The sequence below is a fragment of the Annulohypoxylon maeteangense genome (assembly GCF_022496945.1).
Source record: "Annulohypoxylon maeteangense strain CBS 123835 unplaced genomic scaffold GGS22scaffold_9, whole genome shotgun sequence".
NCBI lineage: Eukaryota > Fungi > Ascomycota > Sordariomycetes > Xylariales > Hypoxylaceae > Annulohypoxylon > Annulohypoxylon maeteangense.
In genome coordinates, this window is record NW_025953256.1 from 1062975 (window position 1) to 1087891 (window position 24917).

The 24917-nt window shown below is 48.5% G+C and overlaps 11 protein-coding genes across 11 annotated transcripts; 2 read left to right on the top strand and 9 right to left on the bottom strand.

Moving 5' to 3' along the window:
• The first annotated feature begins 655 nt into the window (after window positions 1–655).
• GGS22DRAFT_164424 (WD40 repeat-like protein) lies at window positions 656–5027 on the top strand. Its single transcript, XM_047961529.1, has 7 exons — window positions 656–861; window positions 1121–1202; window positions 1271–2555; window positions 2611–2821; window positions 2873–3819; window positions 3870–4103; window positions 4155–5027. Exons 1-7 carry the CDS (start codon window positions 828–830, stop codon window positions 4347–4349), a joined length of 2988 nt encoding a protein of 995 aa, XP_047818652.1. The 5' UTR covers window positions 656–827; the 3' UTR covers window positions 4350–5027.
• On the bottom strand, window positions 4479–5907 carry GGS22DRAFT_147189 (mitochondrial carrier). Its single transcript, XM_047958933.1, has one exon. The coding sequence runs from the start codon at window positions 5505–5507 to the stop codon at window positions 4608–4610; it is 900 nt and encodes a 299-aa protein (XP_047818653.1). The 5' UTR covers window positions 5508–5907; the 3' UTR covers window positions 4479–4607.
• Window positions 5908–5942: 35 nt separating this feature from the next.
• On the top strand, window positions 5943–8413 carry GGS22DRAFT_147212 (adenine nucleotide alpha hydrolases-like protein). The gene is made up of 2 exons (XM_047958934.1): window positions 5943–6140; window positions 6192–8413. The coding sequence occupies exons 1-2, from the start codon at window positions 6011–6013 to the stop codon at window positions 8285–8287; spliced, it is 2226 nt and encodes a 741-aa protein (XP_047818654.1). The 5' UTR covers window positions 5943–6010; the 3' UTR covers window positions 8288–8413.
• Window positions 8414–9076, bottom strand: GGS22DRAFT_147213 (uncharacterized protein). The gene has a single exon (XM_047958935.1). It carries the CDS (start codon window positions 8990–8992, stop codon window positions 8540–8542), a length of 453 nt encoding a protein of 150 aa, XP_047818655.1. The 5' UTR covers window positions 8993–9076; the 3' UTR covers window positions 8414–8539.
• On the bottom strand, window positions 9077–10881 carry GGS22DRAFT_147214 (uncharacterized protein). Its single transcript, XM_047958936.1, has one exon. It carries the CDS (start codon window positions 10541–10543, stop codon window positions 9161–9163), a length of 1383 nt encoding a protein of 460 aa, XP_047818656.1. The 5' UTR covers window positions 10544–10881; the 3' UTR covers window positions 9077–9160.
• A 1143-nt stretch (window positions 10882–12024) lies between these two features.
• GGS22DRAFT_147231 (putative histone deacetylase A) lies at window positions 12025–14669 on the bottom strand. The gene is made up of 4 exons (XM_047958937.1): window positions 12890–14669; window positions 12774–12837; window positions 12460–12724; window positions 12025–12407 (listed from the first exon to the last, which is right to left on the bottom strand). Exons 1-4 carry the CDS (start codon window positions 14443–14445, stop codon window positions 12094–12096), a joined length of 2199 nt encoding a protein of 732 aa, XP_047818657.1. The 5' UTR covers window positions 14446–14669; the 3' UTR covers window positions 12025–12093.
• A 1236-nt stretch (window positions 14670–15905) lies between these two features.
• Window positions 15906–16428, bottom strand: GGS22DRAFT_147245 (uncharacterized protein). The gene has a single exon (XM_047958938.1). It carries the CDS (start codon window positions 16291–16293, stop codon window positions 16018–16020), a length of 276 nt encoding a protein of 91 aa, XP_047818658.1. The 5' UTR covers window positions 16294–16428; the 3' UTR covers window positions 15906–16017.
• On the bottom strand, window positions 16429–18401 carry GGS22DRAFT_147254 (uncharacterized protein). The gene is made up of 2 exons (XM_047958939.1): window positions 17069–18401; window positions 16429–17010 (listed from the first exon to the last, which is right to left on the bottom strand). The coding sequence occupies exons 1-2, from the start codon at window positions 17843–17845 to the stop codon at window positions 16564–16566; spliced, it is 1224 nt and encodes a 407-aa protein (XP_047818659.1). The 5' UTR covers window positions 17846–18401; the 3' UTR covers window positions 16429–16563.
• A 1070-nt stretch (window positions 18402–19471) lies between these two features.
• Window positions 19472–20799, bottom strand: GGS22DRAFT_164433 (Brix-domain-containing protein). Its single transcript, XM_047961530.1, has 3 exons — window positions 20554–20799; window positions 20259–20491; window positions 19472–20180 (listed from the first exon to the last, which is right to left on the bottom strand). The coding sequence occupies exons 1-3, from the start codon at window positions 20676–20678 to the stop codon at window positions 19606–19608; spliced, it is 933 nt and encodes a 310-aa protein (XP_047818660.1). The 5' UTR covers window positions 20679–20799; the 3' UTR covers window positions 19472–19605.
• Window positions 20800–21197: 398 nt separating this feature from the next.
• Window positions 21198–22866, bottom strand: GGS22DRAFT_164435 (ras family-domain-containing protein). The gene is made up of 5 exons (XM_047961531.1): window positions 22377–22866; window positions 22294–22306; window positions 21839–22228; window positions 21698–21778; window positions 21198–21617 (listed from the first exon to the last, which is right to left on the bottom strand). Exons 1-5 carry the CDS (start codon window positions 22395–22397, stop codon window positions 21487–21489), a joined length of 636 nt encoding a protein of 211 aa, XP_047818661.1. The 5' UTR covers window positions 22398–22866; the 3' UTR covers window positions 21198–21486.
• A 467-nt stretch (window positions 22867–23333) lies between these two features.
• Window positions 23334–24501, bottom strand: GGS22DRAFT_189039 (alcohol dehydrogenase GroES-like domain-containing protein; the record flags this gene model as incomplete). Its single annotated transcript, XM_047964793.1, has 3 exons — window positions 23334–23386; window positions 23453–24049; window positions 24132–24501. The coding sequence occupies 3 exons, from the start codon at window positions 24499–24501 to the stop codon at window positions 23334–23336; spliced, it is 1020 nt and encodes a 339-aa protein (XP_047818662.1).
• Window positions 24502–24917: the final 416 nt, after the last annotated feature.

A 24917-nucleotide genomic window follows, 5' to 3' on the forward strand; every position in this document is an offset into this window, starting at 1 on the left:
TGGATTTCTTTTCTGGCGTGAAACCGACTTGCTGAGTTCGTACATCGGAAAACTTGACAGCTTATCCCGTTATTCCAGACTTGTTTAGATGTCAGTGGCCTATATCAAAGAGGAGGACCGGATGGCAAACTAGTAAGCAACAATCAAATTGTTTGAAACCATCTTTGCGACGACCAAACTTATTCCAGCGAAAACAGGCCTCTTCCAGTCCCTACTACGACAACCTCGGATTTTCAAAGGTTTCTAATCTTTGATTCAGTACACGTATGTGGCGTCGTCCACATCCGCTTATTCCGCGCCATAATGGAAGTACAGAGACCCGAAAGTCCGACATGGACAAATTCTAGGAAGTCCAATGCTTTCGAAGCGCTTCGAGCTTGTGAGAACACGCAAACTGGACTAAAAATGTTGTTTGAAGATGAAGATTTACAGTTTGTTTTTAATGCGACCTGTAATATTTTAGTAGGTGGTATTGATAGCGTAATAGCATTCTAATAAGGCGGTTATGTTGATATCGAATGGAGCAGGAACCAAGCCCGTGGGATCGGGATAGCTCGGGATCTCGCTAAACAGTGTCCCTCTTTCCATCTAAGGGGTATTATAACAGTACATGCATTATCCTGACTTTCCCCACGTTTTCTATGTAGCTTCCCACATGGAGCTCTACAGCGTACCTGCCTACCTACATCTTACCCAGACCGAGATCAATCCTTTCCTGTCCGTCCCCTAATTGATTGCTGTTGCGCCCTTCTTAAATTCTAAGGTAGCATTTTACCGAGACAATCTCAATCTTTCCTACACGCACATGACTATTTCGCGATCTTACTATGGCCAAAAAGGCACGTCAAAGGATAAGCTATGGTTCGTCGTTTCTATTTTCTATTAATATCATGTTTTACTTAATCTAGTTCCCTATCTAGCCCCAAAAGTCCCCTTAATTCCATCGATCTTCGCCCGCCCCCCGCCTAGTTGACAGATTGGTTGGTTACCAACCTACCTATTCACCAAGAAATCATCGTAAAATCACTGGCTGCGTCGGGGCGATGAGGGTGATATCATTCAACTAAATATGATGCGACGTATGTCTTGACACCATCCTAATAATCTGGTTACCTTTCAGTTCTTGAATTAGATCACTCGTCATCTGGCGGCCATAGACTCGGTGTAAATGGCCTTGCCGTCGACCGAGACAATGCTATTCTGTAAGTTCCCGTCGGCTATAATATGGATCCCTCCCGTCCTCAATTTACGCGCTGACGTTGTCGCACAGCTATTCCGGAGGTAGAGATGGAGTCATTTGTGCCTGGGACCTGAATCTCGATTTGAATAGTCACGATCCCGACCGTGTGGCTAGCCGAGGCGCAAAACCCCGACCGACCACCAAGTTCCGTGCATCGACACAAGCCCACACCCACTGGGTCAACGATATCGTACTCGCCGCAAATAACACCGCCCTTGTTTCTGCTTCCTCTGACTTGACTGTGAAAGTATGGCGACCCGAACTTGGGGATACCGAACCCCATACCATTGGTCAGCATGCCGACTATGTAAAATGCGTCGCGACACCGAGTTCCGCAGACTGGGTCGCTTCAGGTGGACTAGATCGGAAGATATACCTGTGGGACCTCAATGGCAAGGGTAAATCTCTAGAGATCGATGTTCGAGGTGAGGATGTTAGCGAGAAAGCTTCCGTATATGCTATGAGTGTCGGCCGAAATATTTTGGCAAGTGGAGGACCAGAGTCAATTGTACGATTGTGGGACCCGAAGTCTGGCAAGAGGATTACCAAGCTAGTCGGTCATACTGACAATATCCGTGCGATAATGATGAACGAGGCCGGCGACACTGTCATGACGGCTAGTTCTGACCAGACTGTCAAAGTGTGGAGCGTTACTGCTGGAAGATGCATGTATACGCTCACCATGCACAACGATAGTGTTTGGTCGCTCTTCTCCGAAGATCCTGAGTTGGCAGTCTTTTATAGCAGCGATCGGTCTGGCTTAATCGTCAAGACAGACACTAGGGGAACATTGGAAATGGACGAAGGATTGTCTGTTGCCGTAGCTCAGGAACATGACGGCGTTAACAAAGTAGTAGCTTGTGGTGATTATATATGGACTGCCACGTCAAGCTCTTCCATCAACAGGTGGACGAACGTCGAGACTGGCTCCGAGGCTCAACTCCCGGAGGCCTTCCGACATTTGCGTGCGAGTAGTCCGGTCTCGAGGTCAAGAAAGACATCTACAGCTTCTGCTGATGGATTGGCGAAAAATGAAATCCCGACAAAATCCATTTTGAGGATATCAAACACCGCCGCCTTCCCACCAGAACTTAATGGCTCTTCCGAATCTAATTTAACTCCCGGCGTGCTGTCTAGGAAAGGTTCAGAACTTATGATCGATCCAATAGTTCCTGTCATCGAGCCCATACACCATTTACCGGAAGAAACTATCGAAGGCCAGAATGGATTGGTGAAGCATAAACTTCTGAACGATCGGCGTCGTGTTCTAACTCTAGATACTGCGGGTGATGTGTTGTTGTGGGATCTTATAAGAGTATGTGTTACCCTGTGCCATGTTTATGCATGAGAACATGACTGACTCGACGTAGTGCAAAGTTATCAACAGGTTTGGGAAGAAACACCTTGAAGATGTTGAGCCAGAAGTCAATACTTTGGAAGCTGTTGCTCCTTGGTGTTCAATTGACACAAGTTCTGGAAACCTGACTGTTGTGTTGGAACCTTTTAATTGTTTCGATGCTGAAATGTACGCCGACGAGTTGATCTTGGCGGAACCCGTCGATTTTCGGGAAGATCAGAGAAGTACGACCTATCAAATGATTGAAATAAGAAATAATTCTAATTTTAAAATAGTAAACCTTGGTAGATGGATTCTTCGATATTTGTTTGCGAAGTTAATCGACGAAGAAATTAAACGGGATGAAATTCAAAGACTGAAACTTAATGAGGTCGTGGAGAAACGCCATGCTGCTACCCGACTCAACCCGCCAACATCGATAATGATACCTTCCTCCGATGCTCAAGGATATGAATCTAGCGATTCACCGGTAGCAACACCGAGAGCCAATGGAGCCAATTTCCCCATGACTCCGGGACTGGTAATAGGCATAGCTACTCCAGCTCCAAATTTACCAGGCGTTCCCGGGAGTGCTACCACCAACTCTTCTAGCCCACTAGAGAAGCGGCCTTCGCAACAGCTGCCTCGTTCATCTGGAGATGATTATTTCTCTGGTGGCATTAGTTCGGCAGACGCGCCTGCAAAATCGGCTACGACTCCAGTGGGGGCAGAGCAGACGACCGCCAAAGAAGAAACACCAAAATCTCCAGTGGAAACGAAAGAAAAAGAAAAGGACACTGCTAAATCACCGAGTACACCTTTTGGGAAGAAATTCCGAATGGGCATGTCTTTCGGTACCAAGAAGCTTGGAAGGTCAGCCTCCACTAGTATCGAGAAACACACTGCCGCGGAGGAAAAGCCCGAGGAAAACAAGTCGGAGTCATCGTCAAACCACGACAAGGAGATCGATGATAACTTCCGCGGCGTTATACAAAAGATACAAAACGACTACGAGAAGCAATTACTCGAAAATCCTGACAACTTTGTTGAGACTAAGATTACGCCTGCTCTGCCTATTGATGCCCCGGTGTTGAAACTCCCTCCCGGTACGAAGGTTATTATCCAGGAAGAGACATCCGGTGGTAGCGCCAACTTGTACCGGGGTACAGTGATGAGTGTCGGTGTTGATGCGGATATCATCGAGGAGAAAGCTCCTATGTGGTTGGGCGAGGTTTTACTCACCGTATATCTTCCATCCCCTAACTATAGAGAGATAAAGGCTAACTTTGATAGAATACGATTCCACAAAAAGACCCCGTCAAGGTCTCTTTTGTGCTGCATCCTTGGAAAGACTCATTACCTAGCATTGCGACTGCCGACGGAAATAATCGCCTCAACGCGAACCGTATGCTACGAGTTAAGAAAATCTTAGCTTACGTAGCCGAAAGAATTGAGCCACAGACCGAAGAGCCCGAGCCTGGAGCGCTTAAACCTGAAGAGTATTTAGAGCTATATTGTAATGAACAGGTGTGTACTACCACGAACAAAAAAAATCTTTGTGCTAATCCTCGAACTCAGCTACTACCAAACACCATGAGTCTTGCAACTCTACGAGCCCACATTTGGAAAGGGGGCAGCGACGTTGTTTTGTGTTATAAGGCGAATGGTCGGAAGGAAATTCCAAAAGAACTCCCGCAACCGACACTTGACGATCCCGTAGTTTCAGATCCTGGAGCACAGACAGCGATACCGCCAATAGCGACTGTAACTTGAATAGCTTTAATAGGAATAGGAATTGGAATTGTATGACCAGGAGGAAGGGTATCATCCATTAACTGTCTATGTCTGATAATTCTAAAAGTCGGGGTATTCTATCATCTGTTGTACATACTCTCCACCTCCCTCCCAAGCGCCGTGTTGAATTATGGCTCTGAGGTATACCCCGGGATATACAAAAACGAGGACCACTTCTTAGCCCTGATGTGTTTGTACCTAGTCGTCTCGATCTTCACTTCGTCAGTCGTGAGCGCGTCATATGACGTTCCCTTGCAAGGCGTTAACAGCCCACTGATAACTCCCGAGGAAAATGGCTCCCCCGGCACTAATCCACATAACCCTAGGCCCTATCCCTGCGAAGAACGGTCGTATACCATGACTCCTCAACAGATCCGTCAACACAGTAAACACCTTCTCCCGCTCCTTCGACAGCATAACCCTCGTCTTCAACACATCCAGCGGCGTCGTAACCCCCGCCGCAATAGCCCCGGATACACTCCCATACAGCGCGCTCTCCCCCGCACTTACCTCCACACTCCCACTCGCCACCTTGCGCCGCCGTCCCCAGCTCTTCAACGCCTCCCACAGCGGGAACTGGATCACCGTAAACGGCACCTCCCGCATCACCGTGATCCCCCACCCGCGGTACAACTCCCGCCACACCCCCGCAAACCCCACCGTCGAAAACTGCGATAATATCGCCCCGAGCGCCGCGGCACTCGATCCCCCGTGTAACCCCGCTTGCGCGCGCTGCTTCACGACCTCGGTCGGCACGCGCACCGCGCACGCCGCTACCTCGCCCAGCGACGCCGCGAGCATGTGTTCGAGCGGCGCTTCCCAGGTCCCCCCTGCTTCGGCGCCGGTGCTGTGTACCGGGTCCAGCTCACCCCGGGCTAATCGGCGTGCTGATAAGGCGCCTTTGACCCCCTCGTACGTGCAGAAGAAGAAGGCGGCGCCGGGGGCGGAACCTACGACTGCGGACCCGACGCCTCGGTATATACCGCGGAAACCGCCGGACGGGAAGAAACCTGCGTGCGATTGGAGCCGGGTTTTGAGGGTGTCGAGGGGGAAGAGGGAGAGGTCGACTGTGGTGCCTGCTATGCCGCCGGCGAGAAGGGCTGTTGCGAAGGGGGGTTGGGGGGGTTGGGGGGACATTGTGAGGGTTGTTGTTTTGCGGTTGCGGTTTCGGAAGGGTTGGTTCGAGATAGAGCTGTTTGGATGGAGGGGTATAGTTTGTGGAATTTCGACCCGGGTTGTTCAATTGTGCGGTACGAGGTTGAGAGATCTCAGCTGGAAGGCTGTAGCCGGGAGCGGACTCGAGAGGTTAGGTCCATCGGCCTAGATCGTGTCGGGGAGGAGGAGCTATATACTTGCTTGCTAAGGATGTTATTTCCTTGGAAATAATTATTTTGGCGGCGTAGATAGCGTTTGTAGTTAGCTAAGACCGGTGCTAGAGCGGCATAGGAACCCCCCTCCATCCCGATCCTACCCTGCCTGCGAAACTTTGCGATTATCGATAGCTTTATCGATAAGAACCCTGTTGGTAACTTTTCTCGCACTTAGGGTCGTATCATTTTTATAGTTTGTTATATTTCTGTTAAGAGCCCAGCAAATTTCGTCCTGGTAGCTGGGAATTATCTGTAGTGACATGAAATGGAATGGGAACGCTCCACCATGTTCTACATACCGGTGCCAGGCCGATTGGCCTGCCCGAATTCGTGGATGCCGTGCGCGCCACTTGTCCCCGTCGTTTCACACAAAAGGGGACGATGCGGCATAGGCGGGTTGGTGAGTATTCTTATCTGAATATTGGGTCGGCGGTTCTAATGTGATGAATAGCTCTAGCTGTGAGCGGAGGGGTGGATTCCATGGCCCTCGCCTTTCTCTGTTCGTCGTTACGTAAATCCACGGCTGCATTTGAGGTCTCCGACAATCCAGTGAACGGATTCCGCGCCATGGTTATCGACCACGGGCTTCGAGAGGGGTCTTACGAGGAGGCCCTCGCCGTGTGCGAGGCTCTCAAAGACATGAGTTTGTCGGCAGACGTGATGCCACTTAATTGGAGTAAAATTTTTGACGATAATACCAACCCCAGGGATTTACCTAATTTCGAGAGTGTCGCGCGCAAGTTGCGTTATGAGAGGCTTGGTCATGAGTGCGCTGCTCGTAAGCTCGCTAGTCTCTTCCTTGCGCACCACGAAGATGATCAATATGAGACTATTCTCATGCGCCTATTGCAGGGACACGGCAGTCGCGGTTTACGCGGCATGAAGAAAGCTCACGATATTCCCGAATGTGAGAATATCCATGGTGCCCATCAAAGTGGTTGGGTGGATGATCAGATGAGCTACCGACCATTCTACAAGCCCTTGACTAGGACCCGTAAACATTTACACCGAGCCCTCCAAGCTAACATTCATCACCTTATGGACGAAAACGACCCTGTGCATGAAAGTGAGATTGAATTGGAGGATTTCCATACTAAATTACACACCAAATCAATCGAACCCAACCAAATTCCCATTGAAGATGGCGGAGTTATGGTATACCGACCCTTGTTAGAATTTAGCAAGGATCGCCTCATCGCGACTTGTTTGGAGAACAATGTTCCTTGGTGGGAAGATTCTACTAACCACGACCCTACTCTTACAATAAGAAACGCTATTAGAAAGCTATACAAGGGATACGCCCTCCCTAAGGCCCTTCAGAAACCAGCCATCCTCGCTCTTGCGAAAAGGTGCGAACAGAAACACCAAGCGCAGGACGCCGAGGCCAATAGACTCTTGCGCCAAGTTATCATCCACGATTTCGAACCAAACGCCGGGACCGTGATTGTCCAGTTTCCGAAATTCGAATCCGTAATAACGAAACGGGACTCTCAATCTCCACAGCGCCGGCAAGCGCGTCTCGCTCGCCAAAGAGAAATCGCCTCGATCGTTATGCGCAAGGTCCTCATGCTCGTCAGCCCAGAAAAGCAAGCGCCGTCGGTCACAGCCCTCGAGAATCACGTCTGGCGGCTGTTCCCGTCTATTGCCGAACCGGGGAACGCTGCACAAACAGACGACCCGAAAACCTTTAGCGTATACAGCGTCCTCCTTACCCCTATCACGCCCGACTCTCCCCACCGGAAGTCCGTCCCCGCGAGCTCTAGCAAGCCGCACATGCAGCAACTATCCTGGCATCTCTCGCGCGCCCCTTACCCAGCCCACCTGCCTATCCCGCGCGTGCGCATGACATATTGGAGTATGAAAGGCCCCGTGCCGACCTACACCATGTCCACACGGAATGAGTGGATGCTCTGGGACGGCCGATACTGGTTCCACGCCGAGCACCAACTCCCGCACCGCATCATAGTCCAGCCCTTCCTCCTCGAGCACTCCAAGCCCTTCCGCGAGCTCCTCCAGCGCTCCGCCCGCGCCCGCCTCGACGCCCGTCTGAAGCGGTACGCACCGGGGAAAACCCGGTACACGTTACCTGGCCTCTACCTCGAAGAAGACGTCGACTTGAACCGGCCGATGCGCCAAATCACTCCGCGTGGCGGGTACCCCAACCCGATCGCCTGGGAGTACAGAGACGGGATCGGAGACGGTCGCGGCGCGGACAGGGGCGTGGGACAGGCTGGCGAGAGGAGGGACCAGTCTATGCATCCCAAAGTCCCTGATACCTCGAAGATGAAGCTCATCGCGCTGCCTACCTTAGACATCCAGATCCCCGGGTTGAGCGACTGGATCGATTACGAGATCAGGTATCGCAAGGTAGATCGGAAGACGTTGAGGATAGCGGGGACGTGGAGTAGGGGGTCGTTTGGCCCGCTTACGGATGATGCGGTGATGAGGTATATTGAGTCTGGGAGGGCGCGCGGGGGGAGGGGTGTGGATCGGTTGAGGAAGGAGAGGACTGAGGGGAGGTTGTCGAGGATGAGGGTGTGTGTTTGATCTTGTATGTAAGATGGGTATATACCGTAAGGATGGAAGTGAAGTTACTTCGAAATCTATTATATAGCTCCCCTCCATGACATTCATCCACAACTACTTGGATACTTTGGTGGAAAAGTAGATATCGGTCAACGGCAATAACTTATTACGTGTCTAAATACCCTACCTACCCTACCTCTCTAAACCCTCTATACTACGATTAGTCCTCGTGAATAACTACAGACATTACTTCTCTTAACATAAGTCACCAATTCATTCCTTAAAAGTCACGTTAGCAATAGAAAAAACTTGAGTATAAATCGAAATCTCGTCGATTTGCCAGGTATCATGCGGGGGATGGGGGTGTGTGTAGGGGTATGGGGGCAAGCCTCTTAAGCAACGAGGCGTATAATGCAAGTGATGTGATGTGATGTGATGATTCCACCCATAGGCGGAAAATGGGGGCAGGGGATGGGGGGGTATTCCGTACACGGCCACAAGGCCAAGACTGGTGGTACAAGAGCAGGCCGTCGCGAGACGACCGCTGGACCGAACCAAATGCGGCAAAGATGGAAGACTGCCAATGCCAGAACTCCGTGCTTCCTGTGCCTGTTGCCAGACACCTCTGTACTTATGCCACCGATGCAATGCTAGTAGAACTCCGACTGCCTTTCTCTGCGAAGAGTGCATGCCACCGCACTCATCACATCCAAAGGGATCAGTCATACGACCCTCATGGTCAACAATTTACACCTCCACGTAATAACTCCTTTGGTACAACTCTTCCTCTCTCATCAAGACTCTTCGGGTCCTTGATATAGTAATAGGCGGGCACTCCCGCTTTTTCCTCCAGACCTCCCTCTCTTTACGTCATGGGTAAGGTAAACGTGTACCTTAAAAGGCACCACCCGTGCCCTCTCCCGCAAACTTCTTCACCATATTCTCGCTCAGCTCGAGTCGGAGATCGAGAACCTTACTCTCGCGCTCATACTTGTCCCAAAGGGCCAAGCTCTTGCGAAGCTTTTCCTCTTTGACGTACTTCTCTGCACGAAGTCTCTCCTCTTCCTCCTTGAGACTTAGCATATGCGGCACGAGCTCGGGAAGTGCACCTAGGTTCATTGCGAGGTGCTGAGTGTCCATCTTGCCGCCCGGTATGACAGGTGAGACCGTCGATAGAAGTTGCTGTGCAAGACTGGGTCGGTTGTTCTCAGCAGCCGGACCCTTAGGAGGATTGAAAGGCTTCGATTGGCTGACTGGAGTAGAAGGGACAGATTGCGACACTGAACCCGCGCGTGGGCCTGTGGGAATAGTGTTCGAGCTTGATGTTGCCGATGCTGAGGAAGGACCTGCAACAGGTGGCAAATTACGGCTCTGGATCGTGCTACCCCAGCTAGATCCTCCTCGACCGCCACGACCATAGCCTCCTCCGCGAGATGGGACATATCCTCGAGGACCTGCGGGTGGCGCACCAGGACTAATATCAGGTCGGCCGGATGCCGAGGGGACGATTGAAGACGGTCTGGGAGGTGGTCCTATCACCCCACCAGATTGGCTTCCGAACGCACGATTATCTCTTGGGCCTGTCGGAGGTGCTCGAAGCGCGGCGGGGCCACGGGGCGGAGATCGGGCGGGGGCTTGTTGGTCCTTCGGAGTTCCCTGAGGGCTTCTATCTCTGGTTGGACCTCCCTGAGAAGATCGAGACAAAGGTCGGGATGGCAGAGGAGACTCTGGGTGGGAGCGATCGTCGCGGCGAGGGGGGGGAGGGTGAGGAGATGATCGGCGGGATGTATCTCGAGATGGAATCGCCGAGGAAATGGCTGACTCGCGAGGTATCGAAGGACGTCTACTATAGGAACCAAAACGATCGTCTCGACGGTCGGTGCTACGAGAGCGAGCTCGGTACGTGCTAGCTCGTTGGATGGGAGGAGGGGATCGTCGGGGGGATCTGTCTCGACCGCGGTCTCTCTCATATGGAGATCTAGTTCTGCGTCTGTACGGAAAATTGGTTAGGGGAATATAATTAGGATTGATGGGGTTGGCGGAGTCGATGAAGTTGAAGTTGAAGGGGTTAATAGGGTTGACAAGCTGAAATGGTTGGGTGAACCTTGCGCCATAATCCCTTCGGGGAGATCGCATTCGATCTCTGTCATCCCGTCTCGGTGAAAATCTGCGTGGACTACTACGTCGAGGGGGGCTGCGTCGAGGGGACGAACGTCGGGGAGGGCTTCTACGAAGACTACGGCTTCTATCGCGTCGTCTCCAGCTGTCACCTCCCATGTCTCTAGCATCTCGAACGTCTCGAACATCTCTAACGTCTCTAACATCTCGTCTGTCTCGGGAAGGATCTCGGCGGTAACGGTCTGCACTACGTGAACGGCGTCGAGGAGATCGGCCAGGGACATAGCGGTCGCTATCTAGGATCGGAGGACTGCGTCCACGGGGAGGGCTTCTAGCTCGGCGTGGAGAGCGATTTGAGTTGAAGGGCCGATACGACTCACCGGCGCCATATCTAGTGACTTCGCCGTCATCGTACCTATAAAAACATTAAGTTAACTTCTGTTTATATTTATATAGTAAACGGGATTCAATAGGCTCAGTAAAAGACCAAGAGGGATGAATTGGCGCCAAAAGGACCAAACATGCCTTCGTAGTCATTATAGAAGTGCTGAGATAGTATAAAAAATAAATATTTACCTTCTGCTTCGCGCATCGCGATCCATATCGTAATCACTGTAACCAATGTCCAAGATGTCCTCTTGGAAGTAAGAAATGTGCAATGGATGAGTTTGCACTTCGAGTGCGGCTTGATCTTCGTAATCTGTTTCAATGGAGTAGTAAAGAGACTTTGGGGTGTCTAGATATTCACTTGATTCTGATGCTGATTCTAGAATTTGCTCTGGGTTGAATGTATTTTCTAGAGCATCAAAGAGAGGAATGCCTTGTACATCAGAGGAAGGCGAATCCTCAAGGTTCGCGTTAATCTCCAAAGAGCCTAGAGACTTGGCTTCGAGGTTTACTTCTGTTGGAAATTGACTAGCACCAGAAGTGGGTTGAGAAGCTTGAGAAGCTTCAGGGGAAGGGGATTGAGTAAGTCGAGGAGATGGAGATTGAGAAAGTTCAAGGCGAGGATGCAACTTCCTGTAGTTCGCTACATACTCTGGAATCGCAGGCTGGTTGCGATAACCATTGCTCCGGTTTAAAAACATCTTGGCCAGTGAGATAAGCGCGATAACGGAAGTATAATGCGCCTATCACCGCTCCCAGAGTCCCAGTATGCCTTAGCGCTAGCGCTATGCTTAGCGTGTTCTTAGCGGGAACTTAGCGTGTCTGTTAGCTTGTTCAGGGTCTATCTAGCCCCCTAAAAATAGGGATGTAAATTCCCAGGCGAGTGAAAGAGTTAACGAAGGATGTGTGATAGAAAAAGTGCAAGAAATGCAAAATTTCAGAGCGATGCAAGAAGGAAAGTGATGGGTAAATGTGTGTTTACATTTCTTGTAAAAGGAAAATAAAAGAAAAGGACATAAAATCAATAACGTAGAGTGAGAAACATATCCATAACCACCTGGCTCGTAGCAATAAATAGAGAGACGGTTTTATGAAGATCGTATTCAAACTCGATATGATCAAGTGCAAAATAGAAAAGAGCTCTGCGTAATTATCGCCCGGTTCTTCGGTACACCAATACGTTGATGCGTCGAGAAGCCAAGGCATAGAGGCATCGAAGTACACACTTCCCTTCCCAGAGGCAGATAGGCCTCTTACGCTTCTGGTATATACAGCTGTTCCTGTTTCTTCAAGTTTCCTAGGAAATTTCAATTCCCTCTAGCTCACTTCTCCTCCTCGGTGGTATTACCGCTATTCCCTTGCTCAACTCTCCCGTCGATGAATTGGTATACCTCCTTCGCGTGAGCCTCCATCATACGGTTTAGTCCAACTTGAGGGCTTCTTTGCACGCCTCCGAAGCGTTTCTTGACTACTTTCTTCGCTAGGTCTGCGTCCCCCCAGCAAGCATGATCATTAGTCACGTATACGAGAGAGTTTTGCTTATACCAGCTCGATAGCTCCGTATCTGTCTCTGATTTAACAGGTCGTAGGTTTCCCGTTACAAAATTAACAACGCCTGCAATTCGTCCCTTGCAATCTATAACATTATTAGTATGGAACTCGCGTTACAGGCTATGGGGTATACACACCTCGATTCGTCAGAAGGACCTTAACCCCCAAGTATGCATTGCCCACGCCTACTAGGAACAAATCATCCACGTCGTAGAGCTGAAGATAGTTGTCCCATATATAACACACTAACTCCTGAATCTGCCGCTGTAACGTTTTCTCATCGGCCCGAGGAGTATGTGCATCTAAATCTTCTGTGTGCGTAATGTAATGCGGTATGTTGACATCAAGGATACCAAAGTCGTTCTTGTGTGCCCAGTCAATATAGGACAAGACGCCATCCATCTACCATTGGTCAGTCATTGTCTCCAAAAATTAGTCTGTATGTACTCACGATGAAGCCGTTATGAGGATCAACTGTATTATCAACAAGATCAGGCATCACTTTTAGTTCGGGACTGATTGATTCGTTAGTAGAAAAACGATGGGAGTCCCTTAGGTTATGCTTACGGATCGTGAATGATGAACATAATCTTTCTCTTCGCTTGCAATCCAGGTGTGATGAGAACTTGGTTCTCAAATGATTTGTAGAGAACCTCTCTTTGGATGAAGAGAGGAATCATGGAATATTTCTCAGATAATAGTTGTCGTTGGTAACCCCGGATGACATCGTGCAGGCGTGAAGTCTTGTCGCCCAATTCTCTGACATCAATTATACCGGGCCTCATACATTCCCAGTAGGGGGCTTGAGATGCTTGGACCTTAACCAAGAGCTTCGCAGCCTCCTTATTAATGGGAGGTATCTCCATTTTAGGTGGCGGCTCTCCCATAAGTGTGCGACCGACGGCTAGGGCTGAATGGGAGATTGCTTTCAAGTTATAGCCTCCCTCAAGGCAGACAGCAACCTTTCCACCTGCGAGGGACATCAACATATGTGTCATATGAGCGTAGCAAGGGGGCGTAACGAAACATCCACCCAACTCATCACCATCGGCTGCATCGAAACCAGCAGAGATGATAACCATGTCCGGGTTAAACTCGTGAGCAATTGGCATAACAATCTTCTGAAAAGCAGCCAGATACTCGCCATCTCCCATCCCCTGAGATGGCCAGGCAATGTTTACGTTCTTGCCTCGGCCGGGACCCTCGCCAACTTTGTCTATGTCTCCATCTGGAATCATAGGATTGTCTGGCTTTCCCGGGTAGAAGTCGCCGTTGGCGTATACGTGAAGAGATATATAGAGGATGTTTGGATCCTCGTAGAACATGTTTTGTACGCCGTTTCCGTGATGAACATCCCAATCCAGGATAAGAATCTTGCGACACGTATCCGGGTACTCGTTCTGACAAACTTTAGCAGCGATGGGGACATTGTTAAATAGACAGAATCCCATAGGCGTGTCGTACTCTGCGTGGTGTCCGGGTGGTCGAATGATAGCAAAGGCATTTTTTACCTTGCCGGCGGCTACGTTTTTGCATGTTTCCACAGCACCGCCTGCCGCAAGCAATGCAGCCTCATACGACATACCGCCTACATAGAGAGAAGCTCTGCCTTGATCCAAACTATGACTTAGGACCCGTAGATCTCTGGTTGACATCTCGGAGAGATTCTGGACCCAATCGTAATGTCTCGGGGTATGTACTGTGCATATCTCCTGTTTTGTTGCCGGGCGAGCTGGGATCCTCCACATATACTTCGTAGGGTTGTCTTGAAGGATCTCATTAAGGTTTGAGTCATAGCCTGTATAAACAAGGCCGCCCTTCCTAAAGATTTCCATAATCTCTTCAATCCGTCTGGGATCTTCTGGATGGTGAGGCGAGGGACCAAAGTCTGCGTTCGCGTGAAGTTTCATCCTGTCATCGTAACAGCAGCCCGTAGGTAATAATCCTCGCCGCCGCATTGTCCTCATTAGACCATCCTCATCACATTCATCGCTATCATCCGTGTCGACATGCATACCATTATTGGCTGATGTATCACCAGTATCTCGACCAGTGACAGGGACAACGTGAGACTCGTCGATGCCATTAGGCGCATCTGTCATAGCTTGGTCTTCGCCCTCCATGGTATTCAGATGGCGGTCGAATCTGAGGCCCCTCTCCCCCAAGATGAATGGGTATTAAGTGCAAGATATCGAATAAAGAAAATCGAAAACACCTTGATTTTGAACTAGCTGATCGATCGTTGGATTTCCACCTCGGGGACCTATAGAACTAGACCGCGTTGGTCTACGAAAAGCGTCTTCACCAATCAATGTAGCCTAATCCAGATCCAATGAGCACGTGGCGATCTAGATACCTTGGGAGTGTTGTTGATTCGCATTCCCGCATGTGCTTGTGAAATATCGCCAAAGAGATCCTAAGATCTAGGGTGATGAGGCGTTGGTATTAGAATGATCTAGTAAATCGTTAGCCAGCCAAGAAGCAAATTACTTATAAGGTAATAAATAGGTGAGGGACAAAGTTAATTTGAGACACAGTTATGAAATGCATCCATGAGCTTATGGCGTTAGCCAGATGCTCTCATTCTAAGATTCATATAAAGCAACGATCTAGTCTGATAACTTCAACAACAGCGGTTTCCATACGTTCTAGGAGCAGCTTGTCAATTTACCTAGTGTCCTCAGATCCAAATGTATAAATATGTTGCTGTTTTTAGATTACATCGAGTTGCTGTAGAGTGAAAAAAAGTAAAAGCAAAAAAAAATAAAAAAGCCTGGAAATCAATACGGCAGACCGTTATACTTACAGGTGGTAACTTGCTTGGTGGCTCAACGATCACGCGAACCCAGCCTCCCAGTTCGATGAGAAGACAGCCAGTTCGTCAAGTGAGATGATAAATACAACTAATACCTAGAATTACTGTTAAAGAATCGTAGATAATATCCGATAATCTTTCGGAAGACGAAGGCGCACTCGGTGCGGCGTGTAATAATTAAAGAGCGTTCTTGTTGTAGTTACGGGTGGATGGATGTTATGTAAACTTGCCCAGGTCAGTAATTAATCTTTTTAGCGAGTTTAAGTTGAAGCTGGGGGCGCGGCGTATCGGACCCGGATAACCCCGTCCTATCAAAACAGACCTTTCTAGGGGCTACCTACGTGTACCTACCTCAGGAATTTAGGTAGGAACTACGCTACAATAGGCGCCTATAGGAAAGTGCAGGTTCGACCCTTACTGAAATTTAATTATCCTTAAATACTTGTATACCTAACTACTAAATACCTAATATATATATAAACTAAATTCTAAGAATTTATATGTTTATATTTTATAGTAATGAGCTGCTCTCGTCTACGAATAGTAGCACCTGCGTATGTAAGTGGCAGTCGCGCTTTATAGGGGAGCATTTAGAAGTGGTGGCTAAATCTCCTGATAAAAATACCAATAACAAATATCACGAGTATGCACCATAAAATTATTCGCATTATCAAGGAAATAGAAATGGAAATTGAAATTGACTATCAGCGACGAGAAACGTATCTGTATACCTAGCCTCAAACACACACCAAGTGGTGTGCCGAGAAATGCCATGGTATAGAATGAAATGAACTGCAAATTGTGACGGTTGGTTCCCTAGAAGATGTTTGGGAGTAAACTTGAGAAGGTTATACGCAACGCGGATGCCGTTGTCGTCTAATCAAGCAAATACCTCCCAAAGGCCGATTGTCTCTTCATAGATCACCACACCAATCTCGACCGATGAATGAAAAGCGAAGTAGGCGAAAAAAACCCTGCATGAATCCTGATGAAAGCATAACAATATACCGAGGGTTAATGACACTAGCATGGATGTGATCGTTCTCCATACTATGACTAGAACCCCTCCCCCGGTATATACCTCAAAGGTTTTGCAACTCTGGTTCCATGACTCAAAATCTTCAGGAAAAGATCTTGAACTGAGAAAAGTAAGCATCAATATCTTGTGCCCCTGGTGATACACCGTGAGAGTTCCGAACGAGGGAAATGTAGGGCTGTACGATTGACCATGTGAATATGTCGATGAATTCGTATCCCGTTATGGTGCTACTTCGAACCTATTCGTTGAAGAGTTCGAGAGATGACGTTTGATTGCGGCTTAGAGGTAAGAACCCGCACGACGCATTCGATAAGGAAGACGTACACCATGCGGTATCATGGTATCCCCGTTACACTTACGGCAACGACTAGACAGCAGCCCGCGACACTAGTACGGACAGCACGCGTCTGTGCCATCATCTCCGCGAACGACCAGTGCAGACTGGTCCTGTGGGAGACGGTCAATCTGAGCTCGAGTTAAGGGCACCTTTCCGTCCGGCCAGGCGTCATTCATCCAACGAGAGGCATGCTGGGAATCCATTTCAGAACCATCTAGAATTCCAAAACGCGGTACGTCTCGTGGGTCGTCGATTCTGCTCAAGGCGACGCGTTCTTCTATAACCTTCCGGATAGATACGGACAAGGTCTCGGTGTCACGAGAGAAGTCACGCGAACCCTGAGATATTTCGCGCGCGGTTTCAACCCTCTTCCAGTTCGAAAAGTAGATCAGATAATACTTGAGCTGCTCGGGGGACAGCTTCGAGTACGTGTCGACAATCTTCTGGTGTCGATATTCGCGTTGTCCCCAAGGAACGAGGTCTACTCCTTCGTTACCCTACGAATTAATTAGCGCATGTGTTAAAGCTTTATTCGATCTTAGGAAGGAGACATACCTTGCACACACAAACACGTTCGGGGGATGAGCAGAGATCCGCGCTCACTGCTAATTTCACCACACCCCACAGATCATTCAGCTCATAGATCTCATTGGTAGACATGGTTCGAATCTGCTGAAGTCTTGTATCGTCTGACCATCTCTTGGGCTGCTGGTAGTTGCGATAGTTGTAAGTGAATCCATGGTGGTAGTGAGCATACAGCCACCAATGTGCGACTGCCTTTCTGACTCGAAGCTCCTCGCTGCCTCGCAAGCAACGGCGGTTCAGGTGAGCGTCTCTCCAGCAGACGCGAGGGAATAACTCAACCCACCAGTCAATCACGGTTGCCATGTTCCACAATGCCATAAGATCCCATGGCTTGAGGGTATACTTCGGAACTTCGGCTGGCGTGAGGCAGCGACCCTGGGTCACCGAGCAGGGAACGATAGTCGAATTCGGAGCAACATCTCCGTGCATCAAGTTTACCGTGAAGAGGCCGGTATTGAAATCGATGATACGAGGGCGGAGCATACGGGCAGGATGCAGTTCATCCTTGTGAGCCGTAAGGAGATAAAGCATGGTGTCGAACTCGGGTAACCCTTGGAGAACATTGATCATGACGGTGTGCTTGTATTGCTCGAAGATTACAAACACTGACTTGCATGACAAAACAAAGTTCGAAAGATTTGTAGGTGTCAATTGCTCCATCACCTTGAGTAGGACCTCCGGAGGCACGTCGAGGATATAGGATTCGCCCACGCCGACGAGGGCAGATGATTCATCAGTCGAAGACATGTTGAATCTAAGTACAATGTGTACTTATTATTCACATGAAGAATATACTTGTCCGCGTACGACTGACAGTCGGCTTGGAGGGTATTGTGCAGAGAATGGGATTGAATCACGACAGGATCGAAATCCGGGCAAGTCAATGATCCTTTATGGAAAACGAGGTGGGCGGTAGGTTACTGTTGATGAATGCAACAACTTATCTTGAGCAAACCTGACAAAGTGTCTCCCAATGTAGATGGCCCGCTTCAAGGAACTAGCAGGCCAAATGAAGTATTTGCTGGCTGGGAATTGAGTTTGAAGAAATTTGCAGGGAGCAAAATGGTTGAGCTTCGGGGTTGATTTTCGCAGGCGAAGCAGAGAAAATGGCAAGATTGTGGTGTTGGGGGGGAGGATGGAATGGATGAGGATGGAGAAGTTTTGAGAAAAGGGTAAAGGGGAAAGGAAAGTAGTGCGTATGAAGGGAATTTCGATCTAGAAAACTACCTAGGTAGGTAGGTAAGTAGGTAGGTAGGTATGAATGAGTGCTATATGGATTGGGGGAGGACGATAAGTCGCAATATCTGAATACAAAATCGACGACACCTTCACCGGCTTCGAAGGAAGCCCAAGTCTCCCAAGAAACTCACGATTCCGAGTCTGGTCGACAGTCTCAAAGAGATGACTGTTTACTATAGGGGATAGATACCCAGCCAACTCACATAGATCGAATTGTGGTATGGACAGTTTGTCTTTGGCCTAACCAACTACCTAAGGTAAGAAACCAAAGTGGATGTTCACGGCCTTTGGTCATATATTAGACAAAGTTCAGAGTGATATAGACTATGAGCATACCTCAGCTTGAACCAGATAAGTCGTTGAAAATGTGTTGCTTTGAGTGGTAGTCGCTAGAAAAGATATCCCTTGTTGAATGATGACTACCAGCACAAACAATACGTCTGTTGATCTCTGAAGCCTTGCTGGCTGAACAAAACTACCAAAGTAGTTCACGTGTATATTACAGCACACGTCTCAAGTGGATCTCCCCAATTATGCTGTTCCTTTTTGCACCAAGAGGTTGAGCTCATATAATGCCTCAGCCAACCTAATGCTAGAATGTCGACAGGACTATCTGTGTCTGCCACAGCCTAGCACCCCTTGGTAGACCCAGGGGCAGAGAGATAATGGACTCAATCTGCGGCGACCCCTCCTTTGGGGCTATACTGGAGAAGAGATATCTTCAGCTGCAATAAATGCTGCTGGAATATGTCCGCCATAGAGGCGGACATGTCGTATAGTTGTGTCATGATGTCGCTTGATGAAAAAGAAAAGAGATATGTTACGAGGCGCGACGACTCAAGCCAGTCTTGTATGATCCGTGCCCCCCTACCATTTCAGGGGACCTAGGACGTTAATTTCGGATTAATATCCCACCTAGCGCTAACGCTATTTAGATCATCCACATAACTACAAGTATGTATCTTCGTACCTATGTATCTTCGTACTTAAAGATACATCTAAAATGTACCCTTAGGACTACATCCATGTATGTATCTATTCTCACAGTATTCAAATCCATATTTACACGCTTCCAGTATATGCATAATAACCATACGTACTACTTCGTACGATTCTATTTAAAAGGGTAGGATTGTCGATTTTAGATCAATTTTAAAGAGTACTTGGTAACTTAGTGTATGAGTATTGCATCTAATAGAGAATTGTTACAGATCCCAGGGTGTTATCGCAAACGCCAGAACGCCAATCTAGGTAGCAGAATATACCACTCAAGCGAATAGCTCTTTGGTGTCAAGCGCATCCACTGGCGCCGGTCTTCCGCCATTCGTCCGCAAGCCCAGATCACCAGTTTTCGCGAGCCTCTCCGTGAATTGCTCAGCACGGGCATTATGTTTCGTAGCCGTTCTCCTCCGTAAATCAGCTCTGACCTGGTTCGGTGAGACGAACTCCTTATTCTCGTAAATGATCGGCCCTCCAAAAGATCCTTCTTGTATAACGATAGGTGTTAGGACGAACCGCGGTCCGATCTCAACCAAGCTGACGTCGAGTTCCTTGTTGCGACTCTTAGACTTCGATTGAACTTCTGCCTCATCGCCCTCGCCTTTCGCTTTAGAAGGTTCCGACTCATTGATCTGATAATTTCGTACCCATATCTTCCCATCCGCAAAAGTGAACCCCATGACGTGATCTATAAAGGGCTTGGATTTTCTTGCGCCTTGAGGTACGCCGAAGGAATGAAGGAAAAGCTCCTTGATGACTTGCAAGTAAGGCTCCTTGTCGAAAGCGGCATCGAAGGATAGAATAGGTCTCGATCCTTTTAGGCAATTGCCCGTGAAGTGTAATTCTAGAAGAAAGAATGAGTAATCGCCTAACTACAGTCGCTCCAACCCAACTAGAATGAGAGAAGTATAGACCAACTTACCTTCCATCGTATGCAAGTTCTGTAGGTGCATCTTGACTGTCGGCCCATTGGGAACTTTGCCTAGCCAGACGTATAAATCTTGACCCTTGCGCGCCTCGAAGAAAAGGACATTGTTGCAGTTGTACAGCTCAGCGAGTTCGTTAAGTTGGAAAAGCTTTGATTTCGAGTCGAACTTCGCGTCCTTGCGGCCGTGCGGGAGCATAGCCGCAAGATCATTTAGTAAATGTCTATGCCTATAAGTAATAATTGTTAGATGCTATGCGCAGGTCTTCTGGATCCATGAATTCAACAATACCTATAAGTCACGCCTCTAGACGACAATATCAAGACCCTTTGCTTATTTTTTCGGACGCCATTGGCAGGTGCCTCGGCCTTTTGGCCGTTGGTGCCCTTTGATAAGGACTTATACACGGCAGCCATTGTTTGTCGATGATGCCAAGGTCGGAAAAATGAATTGAAGTAGTTCAAGTTTGCGATTGAGGTCGCAAAGTGAACTTTTTTCTTTGGCAAGCTTATCGATAATAGATATCGTCGATGGTGGGGCTGAGGTAAAAGTTTAAACAAATAACTGGGTACCTTAAGTATCTTAATCCCTGTATCCAATATTTATTATGCGATTTATGTAGGTACAATGCACAGATGTACTTTGTGAATCGTGGTATCTATGTCGGTATCCGCCAAGCTGCCAACCGATCGCCTAGAAGGATCTGATGTAAGACATGATAAATCCGCTTCGAGCAAACGGTCACTCACCATATACTTACTTGCCTAGTAGGCGAAAAGAATATAGATGATGGCCTGCTTATGGCTTTTTTCTAAGCACGTGTGATCGATTTTAGACCCATTGCGTCGGTAAGACGAGCCACGTTGATTATTACCAAATCTAGAGATCACAGTGACCTCAGTGACTTCAGTGACTTCAGTGACTTCAGTGACATATACAGGCAAAAAAAAGATAGCATTCAGTAACTACGTCGGGTGTGTTGTTAGATTAGATATGTTTAGTAGCCTCCAGCTGTCAAATTTCAGAGTACGGCCACAAACATCAATGAAACGCAGAGAGAAAAAAAGGAAGAGAGCCATGCCCCGTACAAGGTCAATATTCCGTACCCCATGACACATCCACTCTTCCGCAGAGTGTGTTCGTTCCGGACAATATGTGACGCCATATACGTAACATCATACCAGCCGTATAACCGTCTCATCATCCCACAACGTATGCATTGGACTAGCAGCACTTTCCACCCTGCTTTGCGGCATCGTCGGGGGACTTGCTCAACGAAATGTTGGTGCCTGCCATTGGGGCTTGGGAACCTTCGCCGCTATCTAGGGCCTTGCTCGAAACGATGCGGTAGATTTCTAATTAAGAACGTGGGGTCAGAATTCGGCTGCCTTGAGTAGCGCTCCAGTAAGCTTAGTATTGAGAAAAGGACACATACCAGTAAGGATATTCTGGAACGCAAGCTCGACGTTGCTGGCGTCAAGAGCTGAAGTTTCTATGAAAGAGAGGTGATTTTCGCCTACAAGATCCTTTGTTAGCAATCTAGATGTTATCTTCATAGATCGTACAGAGCACGTACTCGCAAAGGACTTGGCTTCCTCTGTGGGGACAGCTCGCAGATGCCGTAAATCGCTCTTGTTTCCGACCAACATGATGACGATGTTTGCATCGGCGTGGTCCCGGAGCTCCTTAAGCCATCTTGTGACGTTCTCGTAGGTCTGGTGCTTGCTGATGTCGTAGACGAGTAGCGCACCAACAGCTCCTCGGTAGTACGCTGAGGTGATGGCGCGATATCTTTCCTGACCCGCAGTATCCCAAATTTGCGCTTTGATGGTCTTGGAATCGACCTGGATGGACCTGGTCGCGAATTCGACACCAATCGTCGACTTAGAATCTAGGTTGAATTCGTTCCGAGTGAATCGACTGAGAAGGTTGGACTTTCCGACGCCCGAATCTCCAATCAGCACCACTGTGATCCCATATCGTCAGTAATTGCATTTCGGAGTTTAGGTAGTTGGCAAGTGGCGGAAGTACCTTTGAAGAGAAACTATGATAAGTGATAGTTAGTTAAATGCACTAGATAGAGACAATTCTATAGTCCGAGAGATAGAGCTCACATCGTATTCGTCGTTAGCCATGTTGGGCGATGAGCTTCGTAGTTATGAGATGTAGTCTCGGAAAATTGGTAAAGGAGTGGCAGAAAGATAAAACGATAAAACGGTGTTAGATGGTAGGAGGCGTAACCCTGGAAGAAGGTTTGTATGCAAGGCAACCACAAAGGTTGAAGAGCGGCGCTGTTGTCACAATGACTGAAGGTCGGCGGAATTTCAACGGGATCCTCTCAGGGCTTCCTCGTTGTCACGGTTTCGGTTGTCAGGAAAGGTTTTAGAATTGTCTTGTAGATGCAGAGATGCAGGCGATCGAATATACCTAAGTGGTGGAGTTGTGAATGGGGGGAATTAGGTACCGTGCCTACCTCTGTACTTTAAAGCAAGCGGTCGGGCTTGGTGCTATGATAACCTTGAAACTACAACGGCAGGTACCTAGTTACATACATCCACACAGCACAGGTAGTAGCTACCATTGCTGCCCCGACCGCAACAACTTCTAGCGCATTATTAGTGAATCAGGCTAGCGCAGGGAGGTCCAAGTGACACGCGGGGCGGTGCAAATTACTATCACGTGATATTACATCCCCTCTCTGTCATATTACCTAAGCTTAATTTTCTACGCGCGCCCTCATACCTTAAAGGAGCAGGGCACATCATACCCCTTTCATGACATGATGTAATTTGTTTCAATGCTAGATACACTCAAACTCGAAGAGGTCATTTCGATATCAAGAATCCGGTTCGAATATATCACAACATCTTAGACTTACATACTTAATACCTTGAATATATCCAAAATCCGCCACAAGTCATATCTACAAATCAGTTTGGGTATATTATTTCATGCCCAAGAATATTTATCGTGACCACAGTATCCGAAAAGAAACATGGCATCAATTCGATTCTTCTACAGCTTCAAGGGTACTCAGAAAAGAAGAAATAATTAAACAACCCTCCTTACTCTCATTCCATCTTAATAACAGCCCTAAACCTCGGTTTGCCACTCATCATCGCATCTACCAAGAGTCAGCACAACGCCCAACATCACCATTCACCAGAACTTCAAATTTCGGGATACATACCATAAGCCTCCTGCACCTGTCCCAACCCCCACGTCTCAACCATACACTCCACGCCATGGCTCGCCGCAAACCTGACCGCGTCCTCAGAATCCCTATTCGTGCCGACCGGCCAAGCCTGAACCGAGACGCCACGCTGCACCATATCCGTATGACTTAGCGTCATCTCCCCAGGCAAGCTCAGCACAACCAGTTTTCCCAAGATCTTCAACCCACGGATCACTGGCGCGAACGCCTCGACAGATAGGGCAGTTGTGAACGCAACCTGCGCCCCTCCTAGGGCCTTGAGAGCCGCTCCCGCGTCGCCCGCTTCCGAGTCGATGTACTCGTGCGCGCCAAGCTCACGGGCGGCAGCTTCTTTTTCAATGCCGCGCGAGATGGCGATCACGCGGTACCCCATCCGGTTCGCGTATTGAATGGCGAGATGTCCGAGACCGCCGAGCCCTTGTATCGCGACAGCATCGCCGGGCTTAAGGTCCGCATGGCGTAGCGCGTTGAAGACGGTTGAGCCCGCGCATAGGAGAGGTGCGACTTTAACTGCGTCGATGTCTGCGGGGACGCGGACGGCGGCTTCGGCGCGGATGGTGCAGTATTCGGCGACTATGAGTTTAGTCAGCCCTCTTACGCCTCTTGTACTTTTTCACGATCGAAGTGTAGTGCAGAGAAGAGTGAAATTACTTACATCCGCCGTTCCGATTTATGCCGTTCGCGATGGGGTTATCGCACATCTGCGGCCAGTTCTGCAGACATTGATCGCATGTGCCGTCTTGACCACCGTGGTAACCTGCGCCGATACGGTCACCAACATTCCACCCCGTCACCTCTTCGCCGATGGCAGCTACTTTTCCGACGATTTCATGACCTGGAACGATGGGAAACCCACCGCCGAGGTAGTTGAATTGGGCGCACACGTCTGTGTGACAAACCCCGCACGCCTCAACCTTCACCAAAATCTCGCCAGCTCCAGGCATGTTCAGCGGCACATCTTCGAGGACTAAATTCTCTCCGATGGCTTTAAAAGAGGCTTGTCTGTATGATTTTGGCAGTGCCATGGTTGATTGTCGATTTTAAAGCGGACTCAGGGGCAAGCGTCTAACGAAGTACTGGGATTGAATTCTCCAACAGGTAAGATATTTACGTTCATCTCCATATCGAAAAATGTGCTTTACGATATATTTTCTTTATATACAAATCGCCCTCACATGAACGACTCTATTGCAACTTGTTTACGAACAAGTAGAACTTGATACAAGATTTTTATCCCGGCCGGATTTAAGTCTTAAACTCGCAAAGTTCGTCAATAGTCAAAATTTGGCTGATAGTGTTGCAAGTCTTGTGACTCAGAGTCCTAAGTCGAGCAACTATTTCATGGCAGTAGTCTGTATAGAATGACCGTGCCGTTTTCCTACATGGCATGCGTATACTTGTTGCTTGCCTGGAGCAGGGTTGAGGCGCAGTAATAGGTAAG